This window comes from Lathamus discolor, chromosome 5, assembly GCF_037157495.1.
Source record: "Lathamus discolor isolate bLatDis1 chromosome 5, bLatDis1.hap1, whole genome shotgun sequence".
NCBI classification, from domain to species: domain Eukaryota; kingdom Metazoa; phylum Chordata; class Aves; order Psittaciformes; family Psittacidae; genus Lathamus; species Lathamus discolor.
Genome location: NC_088888.1, coordinates 120185215 through 120204236, shown reverse-complemented (window position 1 = coordinate 120204236; position 19022 = coordinate 120185215). Strand labels below are relative to the sequence as shown.

The window sequence follows — 19022 nt, the reverse complement described above, 5'->3', positions numbered from 1 at the left end:
GGTGTGGACTTGAGCATCTGATAGCTGAAGGGTATCAGAGACCCATGTAACAGTAGGTGCATAGGTGGGCTTATCTCTTCCTTGTTGGGAGTGGCTGTGTGACAGTAGTTTCAGGATCAAGATCTGGTAACCTTAAGGAGAAAACCTTATGTTAAAAAATAGAAAACATTAAAACTTTGATTGAACCTGTCTCAAATCAATCACCTACTCAGGTAGAATCCTGGGGCTTTTTAGGGAGAACAAGCTCATAAGCTCCGAAGTGATGTAGCAACATTAGAAGTCAGTGATGCTTTCCATCATTATCAGTTCCTGTCAGAATGAAACAATCCAGTTTTTATATCTCAAAAAGAAGAGCTAGGAAGAATGAATTACTCCCAAAGAGAGGCTGTGTGGCAATGGGCATTTTTGGATCTGGACTGGAATGAAAGGAAACTCAATTTTGGTTTCAAAGGACACTTAGAAAACTTCATCAGGTTATAAAAAATAAGCCTCACATTCTTTGCAAAGGCACTGTTTGTTTTCATGCCATTCTCTTAAAGGAGTGAAAGAAAGCCAGTGCTAAAGTGCGGTTGTGATTTGAAAGGATTGCAATTAAAGACTGTAAATAAGCACAAAGGCAGCAAGGAAAAGTGTGCTGAAGTTGTGAATGAAAAGCTGCAGGAGAGACCTGCAAGGGAGGAGAGCGACAGGACAAGCAGTGAGAGTCTAAACTTGGATCAGCCTTGCTGGGAGCCCAGGAAGCTCTGAGACTTCAGGGAAGGACTTCAGCAACGTGAACAGAAGTGAGAAAAATAAGAGAGGAAAAGTAGGGGAGGGCTGAGGGAAGCCTCCATCAGCAGCCGGAGGGCATTTCTCCCCTGTGTCAGTGCAGCAAGAGGGAAACAATCATAGAATCATAGAATAGTTAGGGTTGGAAAGGACCTCAAGATCATCCAGTTCCAACCCCCCTGCCATGGGCAGGGACACCTCCCACTAAACCATCCCACACAAGGCTTCATCCAACCTGGCCTTGAACACTGCCAGGGATGGAGCACTCACAGCCTCCCTGGGCAACCCATTCCAGTGTCTCACCACCCTAACAGGAAAGAACTTCCTCCTTATATCCAATCTAAATTTGGAGAGGGATAGAACCACATGTAAGGGTGTGCAGTAGGGAGGAAAAGAGCTTTCCTATTTGAAGTTTCATCTTATTCCTTGCATATCAGAGTATTTTTTATTCCTATATATTTCTGCTGTGTTGGGGGGGGTGTTGTTTAACCATGTTACTTATGTTGGCCATAAGAGCTAAGATAAAGTCAGTACTTACAGTTCTTAATTTGGTATCCACCATAAATATAAGGCGTGACATTTGTTGTCTGAATCACTTCATGACCTGTAGAGAGTGTGGTGTAGAGGCTCTTACAACGCACTCCTACAGGAAGCGACACTGACACAAGAGACCTGCTATGGTATGGTCTGTATCCCACCCTGTCAGTTCTGTTTGTCTTCAGAGGGATTTAAGCCCATTTCAGCTTCATTTTATAAGAATGGTGGCAAAGAGGCTCTTTTTTTAACCTGCCTGTCAACCAGAGCAGTGCCCAACACACAAGAAAATGTATTTTTCTGGGGCATTTATTTCGCATCCTTCAGGAACTTGAATGTGTTTTGCAGCAGGCATTTATCCATATGATTTATTTCTTTTTCAGTTCAGCGGAATAAGATACCTTTAAAAATACATATGTATCAGTCTTTATTTCCTTGCAGCACGAGCAAATCAGGGCTCACAGATGAGGAGGGAAGCTGTGATTGGAAAAGATCAAGTTCAGGCTTTTAATTAGGCACTTTTTACTAAGGATATCATGTTCAGAGCTGTTTTGCATTGTGTAAGTAAACATAGAAACTAAGCCTTATTTAATCAAGTTTTCTCTTTGTAGGAATGGTCTGATGAAGTGTTCAGTTTGGCAACAAATCTGTTGGCACAGAACATGTCAAGGGATGCGTTTCTGGAAAAAGCGTAAGTCGCAATGGATTGAGTGCTGTGGGTGTTGCTCTTTGCGTCATTTTCCTCTTTGCTTCTTAGTCACATTGTCATCTATTGTTTCTGCTTTGATGGATTGTCACTTCTGTAAACACAGGCTTGTCCTTTCTTACAGTTTTAAGAAGCCTGTTATCGAAACGTCACTTAAACAAAAACCCTGTTTGGGTTCTTCCTGCAAACTACTAAGTCAGAGCAAAAGAAAACAGGAGTAAATGCCATGTTCCCCTTCTATACCAAAGGAGTAACTTGTACTCTGAAGCTCTCCATTTAAAATAATAGTCTGGACTGATTTGCTTCAGGTTTATTTTCCCTTTTGTTCTGTTATTGATCAAAAAATGAGAAGTACAAGTCCATTTTCCTCTCTGTATTTCATGTGATTCAGAGAAAAAGTCTGAATCCATTCATCTGGATTCCTTTGCCCAGGGCACAGATTCCAAGTAGAAAAGTTGTTTATGAGAATGTCTGAGGTATAAAAACACCTCTGAAAGGAAAGAGAATTAAACCTGATATTAGCAATTCTCAAGTGTATGATAAGCATATGCTGAGGGAGCTCTGCATAAGTGGTGGCACTAAGAACAGTATGGCAAAGCCTAGAAGGTAGTGATGGCGATGAGCTGGGATACTTGATTGCCTTACTGGGGGGAAGGAGGTGAGGGTGTGTGTTTGCTTCTCAGTGTTTGAGGTACAGCTGAAGTCAACAGAATTTCTTGTAGAATCTTTGAAGGTTGGACATTGCAGAAACTGCAGCTTTGAACCTGATACGGTGTGTTGGGACAGCAATGATGTATTAGGCAAACCAGCTCCCAGATGGATGGGAACATTCAACGTTTCCTATTGGCTCCCCATGCTGACAGCGGAGAAAGCACTGTGTTAACCAGGTGTCAGAGGCAGAGCAGAGACAACACCCTGTTACTACTATTTCCATGTCCCCTACTACTCAAACACCTGGCTAGCCATCAGACTTTGCTGACAGATCTGTCATGGGGAGGATTCTGGCTATACCTAATGGCGTTTTCATACCAGGTTCAAAGGAGGAACATGGTATCACACAGTGTAGTAGATCCCGTTTTATTTGGAGCCATTTTTTGGTGGTTGTTCAAGTAATAATAATTAAAGATGTAGTCACTGGATGCATCGCATAGATTCAGTAGGAGGCGAGTGTGGCATTCCTGTGTCGTTTTTCCCTTCTTCCACTAATTAATGAATCACTTGGGAACTGTAGGGTTTCCAGGGTCCGCTGCACAGGTGCCAAATCAGAGTCACTTAAGAAATGTTTGATTTAGAAGATTGAAAGTATTTCCCCACTATGATTATTGTACTAAGCAAAGGGTTGGGTGCAGGCCTATCAGAACCCTTTTGTTGAAACAGAAAAGCAAATCGCATCAGAGCAGAATGAAGGCTTTTTTCTTTGTGGCATTGCACAGTTACAGTGTTGGCAGTGCAGTAATAAACAGCTTGAGCAGCTTTCCTGTGGTTTGGTCAGATGAGAAAAATAGGGTTAATTTGGAGGAAGGGCTGGTTAATAAAAACTGCTTTTTTTTTGTTGTAATGGGCTCATTCCTCTTTTGTAGCCATGCAGTGTAGGATTGTGTTGGGGTGCAAAAATGGATGCTAGAGTACATTAGTATTGCAATACTGACCGGTGCAGTAATGAGCAAAGGGTGACTGGGATCAGCATTTGTCACTCTCTGAGTCAGCACTGCACTGCTGAAATGAGTCCATTTGGCTGCTACCAATGGGAGTATCTCCTAGCAAGCTTTTTAACAGGAATAGCATGCTTGGTTTTCTTAGATGGGTGGATAAAGCTGCAGGGGGAAAAACTGTCCCATGTGTAGCAGAGAATTTGGAAGGAAAAAAGGTAGCAAGTACTGGTGGGGGTTGACGGCTTTTCAGGCACATTTTGACTTTGCTTTAACTGAAGATCAAAATTCTTCCTCCTTCTTACCCCTCCCATAATTTTCCTTTATTTCTGGCTTTCTTAGCTGTAGAGGAAAACACTAAATGTGACCAGAATGTACTCAAAAGCTTAAAAAAAAAAACAGAAGGGAAAATAAATCAAACCTTTTTTACTAACCACTGTGATTTTTCCTGTTTATTCTGGGAGATGGGGCAGGGGTGATAATGATTTTGTTTGGGGACACAGCAGCACAAGAGATTTCAGTTTCCAGAAGATGCATTTGAGAAGACCAGGATCTGTGACAATGTTCCTCTCCTAGTCAGGGATCTTAGCACGTATGGTGTTTTTGAAGCAGTTGCTAATGGCATTTTTGGTTGGGAAGAAAAGGGAAGTTTATTAGAACCATGCAGTTCCTTTTGCTTTCGGTTGGCCAGTGAGTAAAGTGAAAAAGCTTTTAAAGTCCTGTTAAATACTTAAGTGTTGCCACATTTTTAACCAGATTATATTTCTGCAAAACTCATTTCAAGGGGAAATGTTTTAGGTATATTCAAGGGGAAGATAGGAAGCACTCAGTCATGCTCTTTCCAGGCTACTGCTGGTAGACATTGTGCTGGTAACCAGTAGTCCTCACATACTGGGGGGAATATCACATCACAGCTGTAGCCCCAACTGCTTCTCATTAAAGCTACTGGATGACTCCTGTTTCAGTAGGCTTTGAATCAGTATTTTTGAAAGGTTTGGATAGAGACATCCTCATCCTGCTGCCTTAATGAGGATGTGGGAGAAGTCACAGGTCCTGAGATATTGAGATCTCTAAATACTCAGTTCAAAAGCTGAGTAATTGCCTGCCTGTAGATGGTTTCAGTGTGTAATTTTTATACTGCTTCATTCTGGAAATGTCTTGGACTTGCCCAGGGCTGCTGAATTTACTGATACTCTTGAGTGCAGATATTTCAGTTGCCAGCAATTTGACATCCTTCCAGCTGAGGAGTGAGAAAACTTGGGGTCAAATGGAGAAACCTTCACAGCTGTGTTTTGGGAAGGGCTTAGGGAGGCAGGGATGTTGGTGTGCAACCTCAAGGGACAATTTCAGCCTCTGGAAGAAGAGTACAGTCACATTTCCAGTCAACTTGTATAACCTGTGTGCCACAGTCTAGTTTGCTGATAGACTGCTAGGCAGCCTGGGGAGAAGGAGCTTGGGAGGAGGATAAATTTGTGCATTAGTTATATTTGCCATGTTTTGTTGCGAGACAGACAGTATTTGATACTACACATGCATTACTGTTGAAGGAAAAGGTATTTATGATACCGCAACATGTTTTCATGTTGGCAAAAAAATCTGAGTCAAACTTGCCACATGGTCAGAGCACTAGCACTGAGCTATAAAGGTGGTAGAGGAGTACTTGAAAATGCTGTCAAATAAACCAGGATGCTTTTCTCTCCACAGTTACACAAAACTTAAGCTGCAGGTGACTCCAGAAGGGCGCATTCCTCTGAAGAAGTAAGTTCTGTTCCGCCTCCTTACCATGTAGTCTGAGTGTGAATATTTGTTTGGGATGAATATATAACCCTTGTGTCCAGAATAATAATTGTATCATCTGTTTATAACAGATACTGCAGGAGAGTATCTTATGACTGTCAGAATATGTCTGTTCAAATACCCTTTGGGCTAGATTGCCCTTGTGATCTAGAGCAAGACTTAGCTTCTCTGCCTTTCTTTGTTCCACTTGTGTATAATAAAAAAAACCCATAATTTCTTTACTTTAGAGACATGCTGTGAGGGTAAGTGTATATTCAAACTGCATATTGCTGGGGGAATATGGAGAAATCAGTGGTGACTTTCTCAAATAGCTAGCTGCTCTAATAGCAGCTTGTGTTGGGTAGAGTTAAACTCGTTGTGGGCACCATTAAACTCGCTTGTGTTACTGAGCAGCCAGCAAATGGAAATAAATAGCTAAAGACCTGATAGGACTGGGAAATAATTTTCAGTCACTAAGCCCCATGGGCCATCAAGGCATGTCTTGAAGCTAATTCCCTCTGTTTTGCCTTCATTTTGCAGCATATACCGCTTGTTTTCCGCTGACAGAAAACGGGTAGAGACCGCATTAGAAGCTTGTAATCTTCCGTCTTCCAGGGTAAGCATCTGAATTTATTCCTGGACCTTACAACGTGTTGCTTATATTGAATGGCGTTTACCCTCTATTGAGTTGAGGACAGTTTGTCTGAGGCCAGTTGTGCTGTGCTGGCCTTGGTAGCTGGTTTCTTTCCCACAGAGAAGTTCCTGATAACCTGTCCTTAAATGGGAGTCCCTTTGATTTGAAACTGTGTGAGGACCAGAAGTGCCTGGAAGAAGTGGGACTAGATCAAATGCAAGGGCAAGGGGTTGTGTGGCCTCTCCTGGAGAGTCCTGTGGGAATATTTAAGAACCTGAGATAGTTGCACATTTTCAAGGCATGTTTTCAGTGTTAGCTTGAGGTGTAGCTAATGGAGTAATCTGTTTCCTTCTCACCAAAAAATCTGTAGCTGAAGTGACAATTTAAACTCACCATAGCTTATCTAAAAGGGGCACGGAGTAGATGTTGAAATGCTCTAGCGTCAAAGCTGTTACTGCTGTGAGGATGGAACCATTGTATGCTGTTAATCCAGGGTATCTCCTCAACCCCGAGCAGTGGCAGGATGGTACATCACCCTCAGGAAGGCTTTTTTCAAGAGGAATGAGCTTGAGCAGGTGATTCTGGTTAACACTGGAGAGAAGATGCCCTTAAGCTTTCCTCCAGGTAGAGATTCTCCTCCAGGAAACTTCTTATGGGATTATTCATATATTTGGAGGGCCAAGAAGTGGGGCAGAGCTGGTCCGTGACAGAGGAGAGCCTGCATCTCCTGATCCCTTGCTCTTGTAGAAAACTGTTCTGTGATGTGTGCTCAGCGTTTGCTTCCTCGGTGGTTTAACAGAGCCAATTCCTGCAGCTCCAGAAGAGCAACGAAAAGAAATCTTCGCAAGCCAAACCTCAGATACCACTTACCAATGAGACCTTCCTTCATAGGCTTGGGAGCTTAATTCCATAAAATTCCATCTGTAAAGTAGGTATAAAATATTATAATCACCTTATCTGAGGCAAGGTCTTGAGGTTAGAAACTTGGAAAGAATAATTTTAGAGATGAGTTTTCATTGTTGGCAAACAAGACGATGTGCAAAGCATCCCTGAAGTGCTGCTTTTGAAATCAGTTGATTTATCACTTCTGTTTACCACCCGTCTCTGGGAAAAAGCATAATCTAAACATCACTGGAGTCCTTGAAAGAAACTGCACCTTTTTCTGCTATTTATTTAAGTAGAGCCAATTTTACATACATACTGCTGGATACTTGTTGCTGGGATACCATCTTGAAAGTTAGTCATAGTATAAAGCAGATCCTTTCTGTGCTTGGGACAGAAAAGAAACACACTTCTTGCAACAAACAAAAAGCTTTTTTTGATCAGCTTTGAGAAAAAACTGTTTTAGAAGCCAAGTGCTTAAAGAGCATTAAACTCTAAATCTCACAGAGGTTATAGAACAGAAGAAAATCAGTACTTCAGCTACAGCTCTTTTCCTTTGTGTTCCTGCTTATTTGAACAAGTAAAATTCTTAGCTTCAACTTCCAGCTTTTCTGCATCGTTGTACTGCAGGACAAATGGTGTTCCTGTAAAGCCTTGGAAGAGCACTGGATTCCAGCACTGCAAGACATGAATATATATATATATCAAGGGATCTTCCTCAGCAAAATCACCAAGTTATTCCAAGACTTCATGAAAGTCTCTCATGGACATTAACGGCTTAAGCTTCTTGGTTTCTTGTATTCATGCCTCATGAAGATCCATCTGAGGATTTTCTCCCCACGTTTCCATGCCTCTCATTGCTTTAGGAAGACACAGCACTCGAGGGCCATGAATTTCGCATGGTGTTTTGCTTCACCTCTCAGAACCTGGGAATGACCCCAAACCACAAAATGAAATTTGTGGTCATAAGCGAATCACAAGTCAGCATCTATCACTCTCTTCCTGACTCATAGCTTCAAGGTTGGGACAGTCCCTTATCTATCGTATACAGTGATGTGAGGATGGGGCAGCCTGAGCTATCCTGCCAGGGTATGTTGTCACTGCATGGAGTTTTCTGTGACAGTACAAACTTCAGCATTCTCTGTCCTGCACTTCAGCGCGTTCCTTCTGTGTATGCTCATCAAGAAACCTCATAGGACAACATGTAGGAGCTTCATTTAGTGTGAGAGAAGGAAAAGATCTCATTGACTTCATCCTGCTGTAGAATAGGAGCGTCAGAGAGGCTCCCCAGAAATGCCAAAAATGAATTCTTTATTTCATATTTAGGGCCTTTTAAGGATATATTCACTGTAGTGCTCTGGCCCCTGATTCAGCCGAGCAGGACCGCAGTGGGATGATGACCATGGACATCGAGCACGTTTTCAAAGCATGGATTTATTTACTTACGTATTTCTGGATTGGACCTGGCAAGGGTAGAGTCCAGTCCCTGCTGGATCTGATTTTCAGCAGCCTTTGCCATCCAGCAGATCTGAAAGCAGAGGAATGCTTAAATAAATGTTTAAGTTTTAAAATCTGCCAATGAATTTTGGAGTTTGGCATCTGATTCCCTTGGGACTTTCTATAAATCTCGGCTACTCTGGGGGAAGGGGAGGTGCTTTTTGTTTGGTTTGGTTTTAGTCAAAGGTGCCTTAAACAGAATTTGAAGAGCTTTACTTTAGCTTCCTGTTTGGCCGTGAAGACTGTTTTCTGCCTTCCAGTTAATGTAGAGGTTCACAATGAAGCACCAGTGAGTTTGACTGTTAACATAAATAAAACAACCAGCTATCAAGTCCTGTGTCTGCAAATGATCTGAATTAGCTGTTGTGCTGCCAAATATATGTAAGAGACTGGATACAGATGTTACAAAAGCAGGCAGGTTACCAGACAAATCATAAATCATCAGTGCTTGAAATTAGTAGCCTCAACCACAGAATAAAATCGAATGCCAGTATTCGGCAAAGCTGGAAATGAGGTTTGCTCTTGTGTGGTACTGAAGGTTTATGATTTGTTCATTGGTCTCACAAAAGAGATGAGCACTTAAGGTTTGTAGGTGGCTCCACTGAAATGCGGATGGCTCAGACCAGGCTGAGGAATGGGGCAGCGTATTTTAATCCCTTTTGGCAGGCTTTCATCTCCCATTCTCCTCTCTATTTTGTAGTCTGATTGCGTTACTGGTAGGAAACAGTAGAATCGTAGAGTGGATTGGGTTAGAAGGAACATTAATGATTGTCTGGTTTGAACTTATGAAAATAATTAATAATTAAAAGGTTCTGTAGTTAGGCTTCAAGACTTGTGTTGGTTATCCTGTCTGTGAGTAGGTGTTTGGTGATAGGTGTTTGGAAACTGAGGTGTATTTTCTCAATGCTGAGTGGCAAATAAAAGCCTGGATCTCAGGTTATTGGAAAAGACCTGTATTTTGTTTTGTTCAGCACCTTCAAATCCCTGCAAGGGAATAATTCTGTGCCAATGACACAATCAACGTTTAAAATGTCCTTAGGAGGAGCACTGGTTGAGCAGTACCCTGCTGAACAGGGATTATAGGTAGAGACAACAGAATGCGGTGCCAGCTTTAACAAGAATACTCACAAGCTGTATGAATTCTTTAGGCTTCACAAAGGCCTTTAGGAAAACACAAGTACCAGCAGTGCTACTTTCAGCCAAAAGCAACACAGTTATCAGATTAATCGAAGTGTAGTGGGTGCAGTTTCACACACAGTTAAGTGTCACTGGCAGCTCTCAATGAAAGGAGCTATTTTCATCCTCCAGCTCCGGGTTTCAAACGTCTCCATTGCTCTTGCACTGGATTTAGCAGCTGTGCTATTGGCAAGTTACTTGATCCCACAGTAAAGTGCACAGGGTTGTTTTGGCTGGGTAAGTTCAGAACCAGCTCACCCTGCAGCCACTCACATCATCTGCCAAATGAGAGGAAGTCACAAGGGGCTAATGGATGGTGACTAGATGGTTGGAGTCTGGAGATATACCCAGGTGGGCAGCAAATAGCCCAGAGCAGTCTGAGCATGAGTGGACTCGGGTTTGGTCTGTGCTTGCAACGTAATGGTCAAGGTACAAAATCTTCTTGGGCCTCTGAGGGTTTCATAGATGAGCAAAGAGATCAAGTGATCCCTGTTTAATTTAACCTAAAGCAGGAAAAATATGGAAAAGTTTCTTTCCATCTAACAAAGGCTTGACTTGAGGCTTCTGGTTCCCTTGGCAACAGCATTAAACAGGCAGAATAAGTAAAAGCAACAATTTCCCCTATCAGCAGTTTGCTTCTGAGACGACCAGGTTCAGCGGTGTTTGAAAGAACATGGCTTTGTGTCCAAATTACAGTCTTCCTCCTCCAGATCATCAGGCCAGGTTGGATGAAGCCTTGTGTGGGGTGGTTTAGTGTGAGGTGTCCCTGCCCATGGCAGGGGGTTGGAATTGGATGATCTTGAGGTCTTTTCCAGCCCTAACTATTCTATGATTCTATATGGGCATTATTTTGGAGCTGTAAAGGGGTGCCACATGGGCCCACGATGCTGCTAGAGACTACATGTCATAGCTTTTGGTAAAAGTAGCTTGTGTGGAGGAAACTCAAAAATTAGATTTTCAGTATTTACATTTCATGGGGTTTGTGGTTTCCTTTTTCTTATTCCTTTATAAGGTTTCTCTGTACACAATACAAGCTTCTGTGCCATTTTGCTTTCATAGAATCCTAGAATGGTTTGGGTTGGAAGAAACCTTAAAGCTCATCCAGTTCCAACCTCCCTGCCCTGGGCCCGCACACCTCCTCAACTAGAGCAGGTTGCTCCAAGCCCTGTCCAGCCTGGCCTTGAATGCTGCCAGGGATGGGGCAGCCACAGCTTCATAGTGATTTTGCTCTCTGAAGCACACAAGCTTTGCTGGCCAAACCACCCTGCTGGGAGGGAGCTCAGAGCCTTCATCTGGACTGAAATACCTGTTTATGCTGTAGATAAGGGGGTTAGATGTGGAGATGTCCTTTCTTTCTTCTTCACAGGTGCTCAGAGAAAGAGATAACTTTCCCTTATGGAAACTAGGAGGATAGATGTATTTGTATGTTTCGTAAAGACTGCTCTTTAAGCTGCTCTGTTATCCAGGGGAATTTATTATTCTGCAAAATCTGGGCTCATCTAGGTTGCAGGAAGGAAATGCGAAGCAGCACAGCACCGAGTGATCTGTTTGCAAAGAACACATAGATGTTTGTAGCGTTCTCTCACTAATTTTTTCCCCATTTCACAGAATGATTCAATCCCTCAAGACGACTTCACGCCAGACGTGTACAGGGTGTTCTTGAACAACCTCTGCCCTCGGCCTGAGATTGACCACATCTTTTCGGAGTTGTAAGAAAAGACACTCATTATTTATTTACCCCTTCACTGGTTTTTCTGGGCTGGGGATGGCAAAGTGGGTTATTAAGACTACAGCAGCATGCAGCATTGCTAAGAACCAATTTCAGTGTCAAGCAGGGCTGTTATTTAACTTTGGATCAAGGGTTCTCTCTCGAACCTTTTGCTTCCGTTCCTAATGGCTGGAGTTTTAAAGTAGTTTGTTCCTAGAGGAGCAGAACTGCAGGGTCTTGTTTTTCTGTATTGATTAGGATTGTGTAGGCTTCCATGACAGTAAAAAGAGTAATAAGCGATAACAGCATGCAATAGGCATGCAAAGATGTATTATCACCCCCAAAAGCTCAATTAGGAGTTGCAAAAATTGCAGTAACTTTTAGGACTTGTGCATCAGGAATTCACACCGTGATGTTAAATTGGCAGCCAGCTACAACTGATTTCATGCGTTCAGTTACAAGCTGTGCAACTCATGATCTTTCTGCCCCTTGCAGCCAGTCATCTTACTTCCCAGTTACAGCAGAGCCTGGTCAATGGAGTCAGGATGGAAAGCAATATAAAGGCAAAGTAATTTCCAAAATTCATCCCAAGGCCACCAAAGCAATTGGTGAACTTACCTGTGCAACACGAGTGTGCTCGTGTGCTCCTTTTGCACTCATTTTCTCTGAGGTTGAGGTTTCATAGGGACACGGCCTTGGCCTAGTTTGCTCCCACTGAACCTGGAGGTAGACTTCTTGCTGTCTCTCAATAGAGCAGAAATAGGCCAGTCCCAAGTGCTGTAGACAACCCTAAGCACGTCACCTGGCTTGGAGGCTTCCTGGATCTCCATCTGGGTACCAATTATACCCAAACACTGCTCTTTTTACTAACTCTCTAAACAGGCATCTTTTGTGCTTGCTTTACAGAGTGCCTGGCATTTTTTAACAGGCTGATAAAAAGAGGGAAAAAACTCCAAGCAAATACTAGAATACTGAAATCAGGGCTGTCGTTATTCAGCAGCAAAACAAAATAGTTGGGCCAGGAATGCCAGCAGAGTGTTTGTGGCAAGCTGAGGATTGGATTCCACGTTGTTTACTCTTTTAAATCACTTAGTTCTAGGACTTCAGAGGAATGAAAAGCTTTTAGCATTGCTCTGACTCTTCCCATTGATGTCGGTAATGCTGAATGCTTTTAAAAGTCTTACTCCTGGATGTGTGTTGAAGGATGTTTGTTGTTACATGCTGGCAAAGTAAATTAGTCCAGAGGCACAGCAGGACAGTGTTTTTGTTGTAAGGATAGTTTGAATCTTGGCTGTTTCCCTGGGAAGTTACATTGAACAAGATTTCAAGGAAATGTATTTAAATGGCTTTGCTGTTGCTTTAATTTTTCTCTAGTGGTGCCAAGAGCAAACCATACCTTACTGTTGATCAAATGATGGAATTTATCAATCTTAAGCAACGTGATCCACGATTAAATGAAATCCTCTATCCACCGTTAAAACAAGAACAAGTTCAACAGCTGATTGAGAAGTATGAACCCAACAGTAATCTGGCAAAGAAAGGTCAGTGGTTTTTATATTCCCCCTGTACTCGGTTTCTGATTTGAAACAATGACTCAATTATCCTGCAGCACATGCTAAAGCACAATTTGGTTCAGAATCAAATTGCATTTCCAGCTATCTGCTTTTGGATTGTACTAGTCTGTGAGACATCGTGTTGTGCATTTTTAAATGTATTTGGTTGGGATCAGTTTAGGAAGGATGGGGCTGGTTTCGGTATTTGCATTCTGGTAAGTGTAATTGATAGCTTTGAACAGTGGCTCTGGTGTGCAAACTTCAGCAGAAACCTTACTATGACAGTGACTATTTACCTGCATCTGAAATCATGCAATCATAGAATGGTGTGTGTTGGAAAGAGCCTTAAAATCATCCAGTTCCAAATCCCTACCATGGGCAGGGACACCTCACGCTAAACCATGTCGCTCAAGGCTCTGTCCAGCCTGGCCTTGAACACTGCCAGGGATGGAGCATTCACAACTTCTTTGGGCAGCCTGTGCCAGTGCCTCACCACCCTCACAGTAAAGAACTTCGTCCTTACATCTAACCTGAACTTCCCCTGTTCAAGTTTGAACCCATCACCCCTTGTCCTATCGCAACAGTCACTAATGAAGAGTCCCTCTCCAGCATCCAAATGTAAATTAAAAATCAGTGACAGTGAAGCTAAGAAGAAGAAAACTCTGTCATTTAATAGCAGGAATAAGTGCAGCCTTCCACTTTCTGATAAAGTGGTACAAAGCAAGATGTGAGAGCAGCCAAATGTATTTGGTGCTATAATCACAGAAAAATCCCTTTTGAAATCTCTAGAGTTGTCAGGGCTTAACTGGGCATTTCGCCAGAGCCAGCGAGAGATCTCGTGCTCAGATCTCTGCAGACTCTTGCTGCCACCACAAGTCTTAAAATAGCTTTGAATTTGTGTCTGCATCCTGGTTTATTCCAATCCACATATCCTAATGATTACCCCAGCTTTTAATGTGCTCATACCTTAGAAGTTTAGGGGCATAGGACTATCCTGAAAAACATCTAATATGAAAAATCTGGTTTGGTCCAGAGATTTTTGCATCCAGAGGAAACACAAAGATATCTCTCCCAAAAGTCGTAGAGGACAACAAAAGCCACTTCCACCCCTCTCACTGAAAGCCTTCTGACCTAGATGTCTTCCCAAAGGAAACCTGTTGCTCTCAATGCTGCAATCAACATTGTCTTAAGGCAAAACACCTGTAATCTTTGTCTTTTCTAGTCCAATCAAATTTAGCATGCCCAGAGGTTTTGATGGAGGGGTTAAATCCTGCTCCTTTGTCATGCTTACGCAAACCGTCTTTTGACGTCAGTGAGAATACTAGCGTGAGTAGATGAAAACACATTGTGACCTCCTCTCATCCGTGCAAATATTAGAATCCTTCTCTCTGCTTACCTTATTTCACATCAGTGACAGGAAAATCTGATATAAAAGATCATTCTTATTACCCAAATATTGGCACTTCATATAAACCAAATAAAGGATTTATTAGAAGGAGGTGTGCTGGTGTGCTAGCGGAACACCAAAGTCAAAATGAAATCACGTTCTGACTAGCAGTAAGGAGGAAGCATGAAACAAACCACAGAAAAAGGGTGTTATGATGGTGTTTGCTGTTACCCTCCAAGTAGGATTTGTGGGACACCTCCAGCTTACCCTGGTTTTATGTCGGTGCACACGTTTGCTGCAGCACTTGCTTTTCCATCAGTGCTCTTTTCCTGGCTAGGACTTACATTGCTCTTGCAGAATGAGCTCTCACAGACAATGCTGACTTTAACAAGGGAAAAGCAGGTCACAGAGAGTTAATTCCTTTTCTGGGTTTGTTTGTATTTTCTTCTATTTAAACTTGTGCACTGAGGTACAGAAAACTCTTGACAGAGTTGGCACAACCTGCGGCCCACCTCCGTGCTGCAGACACCACCTCTTATCTAGCATCCTGTCTGGCAGCTGAGCTCCCCATTCCAGTGCAAATCCCAAGCTTACCACCTTAAAATTACAGGAACAGGCTAATCAGGAATGACACGGGGACACAGTATTTTCTGTACATCCGCTTTGAGTTGGGAATGCAATTCACTGTATAGTAAATGAAGTGTAGGTGTGCACCCAATCCTGCACTCATGGAATGATTGCAAAAATATGCTGCGTGCCTAAAATGTCACCAAAATATAACAGTGCACATTCAGAATAGTGATTTAACTTTTTAACATGGTGGCTTGTAAAAGGGATTGTCACTCAGGCTTTCTGCTGTCAGAAAGGACAATACCCAAGGTTGTTGAAATGAAATGCCTGGGCACTTCTGGCCAGAGCGCTAGTGCCTGGGTAACTTCTGATAGTTCAGTGCATGTGCTTCTTAGCAAGTAAAATTTGATGTATTGAAATGTTCTTTTGAATAAAATTATGGATTTTTTTCCTTAAAAACTAAAAATCCCAATTCAGAAAAGAGAAGCTGTCTGCCTTTGTACAGCAGCCTGACTCCTCACTCCCACTACCCAGTTAGGACAGTTCTAGACCTTCACTCATTTAATTTCCCATCTAATTTGACTGTATTCATTATCTGCATGATAATACTCTCTTTTAATTATTCTCTCACAGCTAATTTAATGGAATTCTGAAGATTGCTTTTACTGGCTCTCAACTTTCACAGCACACAGCTTTTGACAGCTCATAATTCTCCATTCCTTTGTTCACCATTATAGCCCTTTTTTTGTACCCATTGCAGCTCAGCTGCAGTGTTTTGAACACAGTAAGCAAAAGCTGTCTATAACATTATAAATTTTAACAACATGGCTCTTCGGGTACCTGATAAAATCAAATGCCAATGCTCTTACTGGTTAAGGGCCTTAGGTTGCAGCCTTTTGAGTAAAGAGCTGTGTGTGTTCCTGCTCATCACTAATGTATCCTTGGCTATTGTATTGCTGGGATGCTATGAAGCTTTTGCATCATCAGCAGGTACATGGGCTTGACATCTCCATAGGTTAACCATCTGGAGTAGTATTTTTATAGTGATTGAAGCAAGTTGTTGCGGTTAATGTTTTGTGTCATACAGTGAAGGAGATGAATGTGCTGTGTATAGCGTGTTTCCTTATCAGGTGGAAGCAGAACAAGTTCCTGGTACTGCTCAGCAGCCTCTTGCCATCAGCAAAAGCACACTGGGGGGCTGTTGGGCCTGGTTAAGCAGCACCTTGTAGGTTTGGTATTTTCAGGTTGTAAAGCCATCAGGTGGCTGGCACAACTACTGAATGTATTCCCTTTCAAGTTGCCATGTTGATAATGGGATGTATATCATTAATCACTTGCCAAGGCATTGAGTGGGAATTGCCTTATTTGCTTTTATTTTTTAAGGAGGCTTGTATAAAAGTGAGTTGTTCAGGTTCTTGTTAGATTAGGGGTGGGAGAAGGGACACTGATGCTGAGTTTCAGGGGTCTCTTCTTGTTCCTAGCAGCAACAGTCCTGGTTTTGAGAATGATGGGAAATCTACCGTATAAAGTAGGTGAAAATCCTGCAGAAATGTGCCGGTTCTTTCTGACTGAATGATGCAGTGCATTTCTAAAAGTTCCTAGGTTCAAAAGGACCCTGGAGCTTTGAGAGCTCGAATCCCATTGTCTCTGTGTAAGCCTTTCCTTCTGAAAACAGTGTTTTGAATATCACTGAGTATCAGTCTGGCTCTAGGGGCATCCTGTGTCTCTTAAATACTCTAAGCAAGAAGAGCTATACCCATGTACCAGGCTAACAATGAATACAAATCCAAGGCCTGCTGGGGAAAGGAGACGTGAAAAAGCTGGACTCATGCTATAGCAATAAAATATGTGCTCCCCACCATACTCATTGGTGGAAGCAAGACAAGGGGTAGATTATTATTAGCCATTATCTTTAAATTGGTTTTTATTGCCACAGATGGTCTTGACTGTAGTATAAGCTTTAAAAAACAGAGTCTGGAAGTGCTTTGCAGATTTTCCTGGCCAATGGAGCTGGACATCAGGTTGTGCTTCCTAGAAGGCATCTTTGAGATAAGTAATGGCATAAAGAGTTTAATTTTCTTTTTCTCTGAAGTGTGTGTTCATTTAAACACTATCTCTGCCTATTTAGTGTTAAAGGGCTAGATTTGTAGGGCTGCAAAGAAGAAAAAAGCTTTCCTCTCACATTTTACAGTATTTCTTTCTCCAGATTTTCTCCACTGTACCCTTTTGGGAATACTGTGTGTCAGTTTTAGTTCCACTTGTATTTAGAAGGATTGTAGGGGAGCCGGTTCCACGACTCTCTTTGAATTCCAGTATTAATTCTGCTTTGCTAGTGCACATTTATTGGTAGTTCTCATGCTGGGTTTTTCCTAGGTAATAAAATAAATTCAGCAATTAACATTAGGTTAAGGTATATTTAATTTTATACAGTATTTACTACGTGTGGTTTTCCCATGGCAGCTTGAATACCCAGCAGTATTCACTTCAGGACACGTGTTTTTCCTCCCTTAAACATCAATGTATTTTAAACATTTTAATCCCACCACATTAAATTCACCTTTCAGTAACTGCTTAAGAATAATTACACATTGGAGTCTTTCTGGGTATCAGAAGGGAGTGATTTCCGAGGCAACAGATTCTGGTGGCAAAACCAAGTACCACGGACTGCGACTATGCTTTTAAGCCATACTTCATAATATTTAAAGCATAAATTCTGATGCATAAACCAGGCAAGTGATGGCATTTTCTGGCAATGAAACGTTTGTAGGTAGTGTTACAGAATAGTTGAAATCTTTCAAGCCTCCTAACTGCAACTTGGGAATTCAAGAATACTTAGCAAAAAGCCCATTAACTTTGGGATTTTCAGTGCTTTCCAGCATTCCAGTTGTACAAGAGAAGAGCTCTCAACATTGTTTCTCCTTATCAAGTGACAACAGAACAATAGATCCACTCCGAGTTTATCACTCTTTAAAATCTATAAGCCACACACATATTCCGTGCTGTCAGCAGCAAGTGCAGAGTTAGGTATCTTGCCAGAAAGCCTAAATACATACATGCAGCAAATGTTAGTGTGAATTATGTACCATAAATCATGGAATCATAGACTCATTGAATGGTTTAGGTTGGAAGGAACTTTAAGGATCATCTAGTCCCAACCCCTCTGCCAAGGGCAGGTACACAGTAAGTTGATAAAGAGTTAATGGAAGCTCTACTTGTCAAAATGAAGTTAGAAGATATGTTTCTGTAATGCACTGTATTTTCTTTCTAGTTGCTTGGGGTTTTGTTACTGTTTCAGCTGTAAAATTCATTTCAGATCTTGCAGTTGCTTGGAAATTACATCTCAAGTTAAAGATAAAATGTAGAATTCTTTTAGATGGAAAATCCTCCAATACGAGGATTTTTTGGCATCTGCTTTACAATTAAAGTGCTTCATCTTTCTAACTGAGCTGTAAGAACTTGGTAACAAAATGAAAGAGTGATGTGGACCAGTATTAATGGATTTTGCAACTGTGAACAAACACACAGTAGTGAAAAAGCACAAGTTTTTACCTTATATTCTTTGGTTGCGTTTTGAAAGTGTAGGAACTGGCTCGGGTCTGAGACCCATGTGGTTTTACACAGAGTTAGTTTATGCTGTTGGCACTGGAATTAATGAAGTATCAAAAATATGTTTAGGATTCCAGGGAGGGCACATTTCCTAATCCTCTGTGTATAATATATGTACTTTGAAAGAACCACGAGCATTGCAGTAACGCATTTTGGGACAGGTATCTGGCACCAGGAATAGCTCCACCGATAGCAGTGAAACTGTGCTGAATGTAAAATGGATACGGCAGGGGGGTTGGAACTTGATGACCTTAAGGTCCTTTCCAACCCTAACTATTCTATGATTCTATAATTCTATTGTGGAAGTTGTATCTTCAGAGCTGCAGAGTATAAACTAACTGTGATAATACAAGTTCAGCAGTCAGAACAGACCTGGGATAACTAATATGGGAGCAGACCGTACCAGTGACTTGTCCCACATTCCAGAAACCTGATAGATAGGTTGGACCCCAGCCTCCTAACCCTACTCAAACCCTGTATCCTAACACTGGAAATGGATAAAAGAACCTGGGGTAACAGGACCACAAAGCAAACACGAGCAGAGGTTTTGGAGTGTGGGCTGCATCATTCCCTTCA

At 41.9% G+C, this 19022-nt stretch overlaps 1 protein-coding gene across 6 annotated transcripts in view; it reads left to right on the top strand.

The window, feature by feature from the left end:
- Positions 1-19022, top strand: part of PLCB1 (phospholipase C beta 1) — a 249505-nt gene that overhangs the window by 96682 nt on the left and 133801 nt on the right. For all 6 annotated transcript variants that reach the window (XM_065682353.1, XM_065682352.1, XM_065682354.1 and 3 more), the window contains exons 3-7: positions 1914-1993; positions 5362-5415; positions 5974-6049; positions 11231-11331; positions 12705-12871. In XM_065682353.1, the coding sequence (XP_065538425.1) occupies positions 1914-1993; positions 5362-5415; positions 5974-6049; positions 11231-11331; positions 12705-12871 (478 nt within the window). The remainder of the gene's footprint in view (positions 1-1913; positions 1994-5361; positions 5416-5973; positions 6050-11230; positions 11332-12704; positions 12872-19022) is intronic.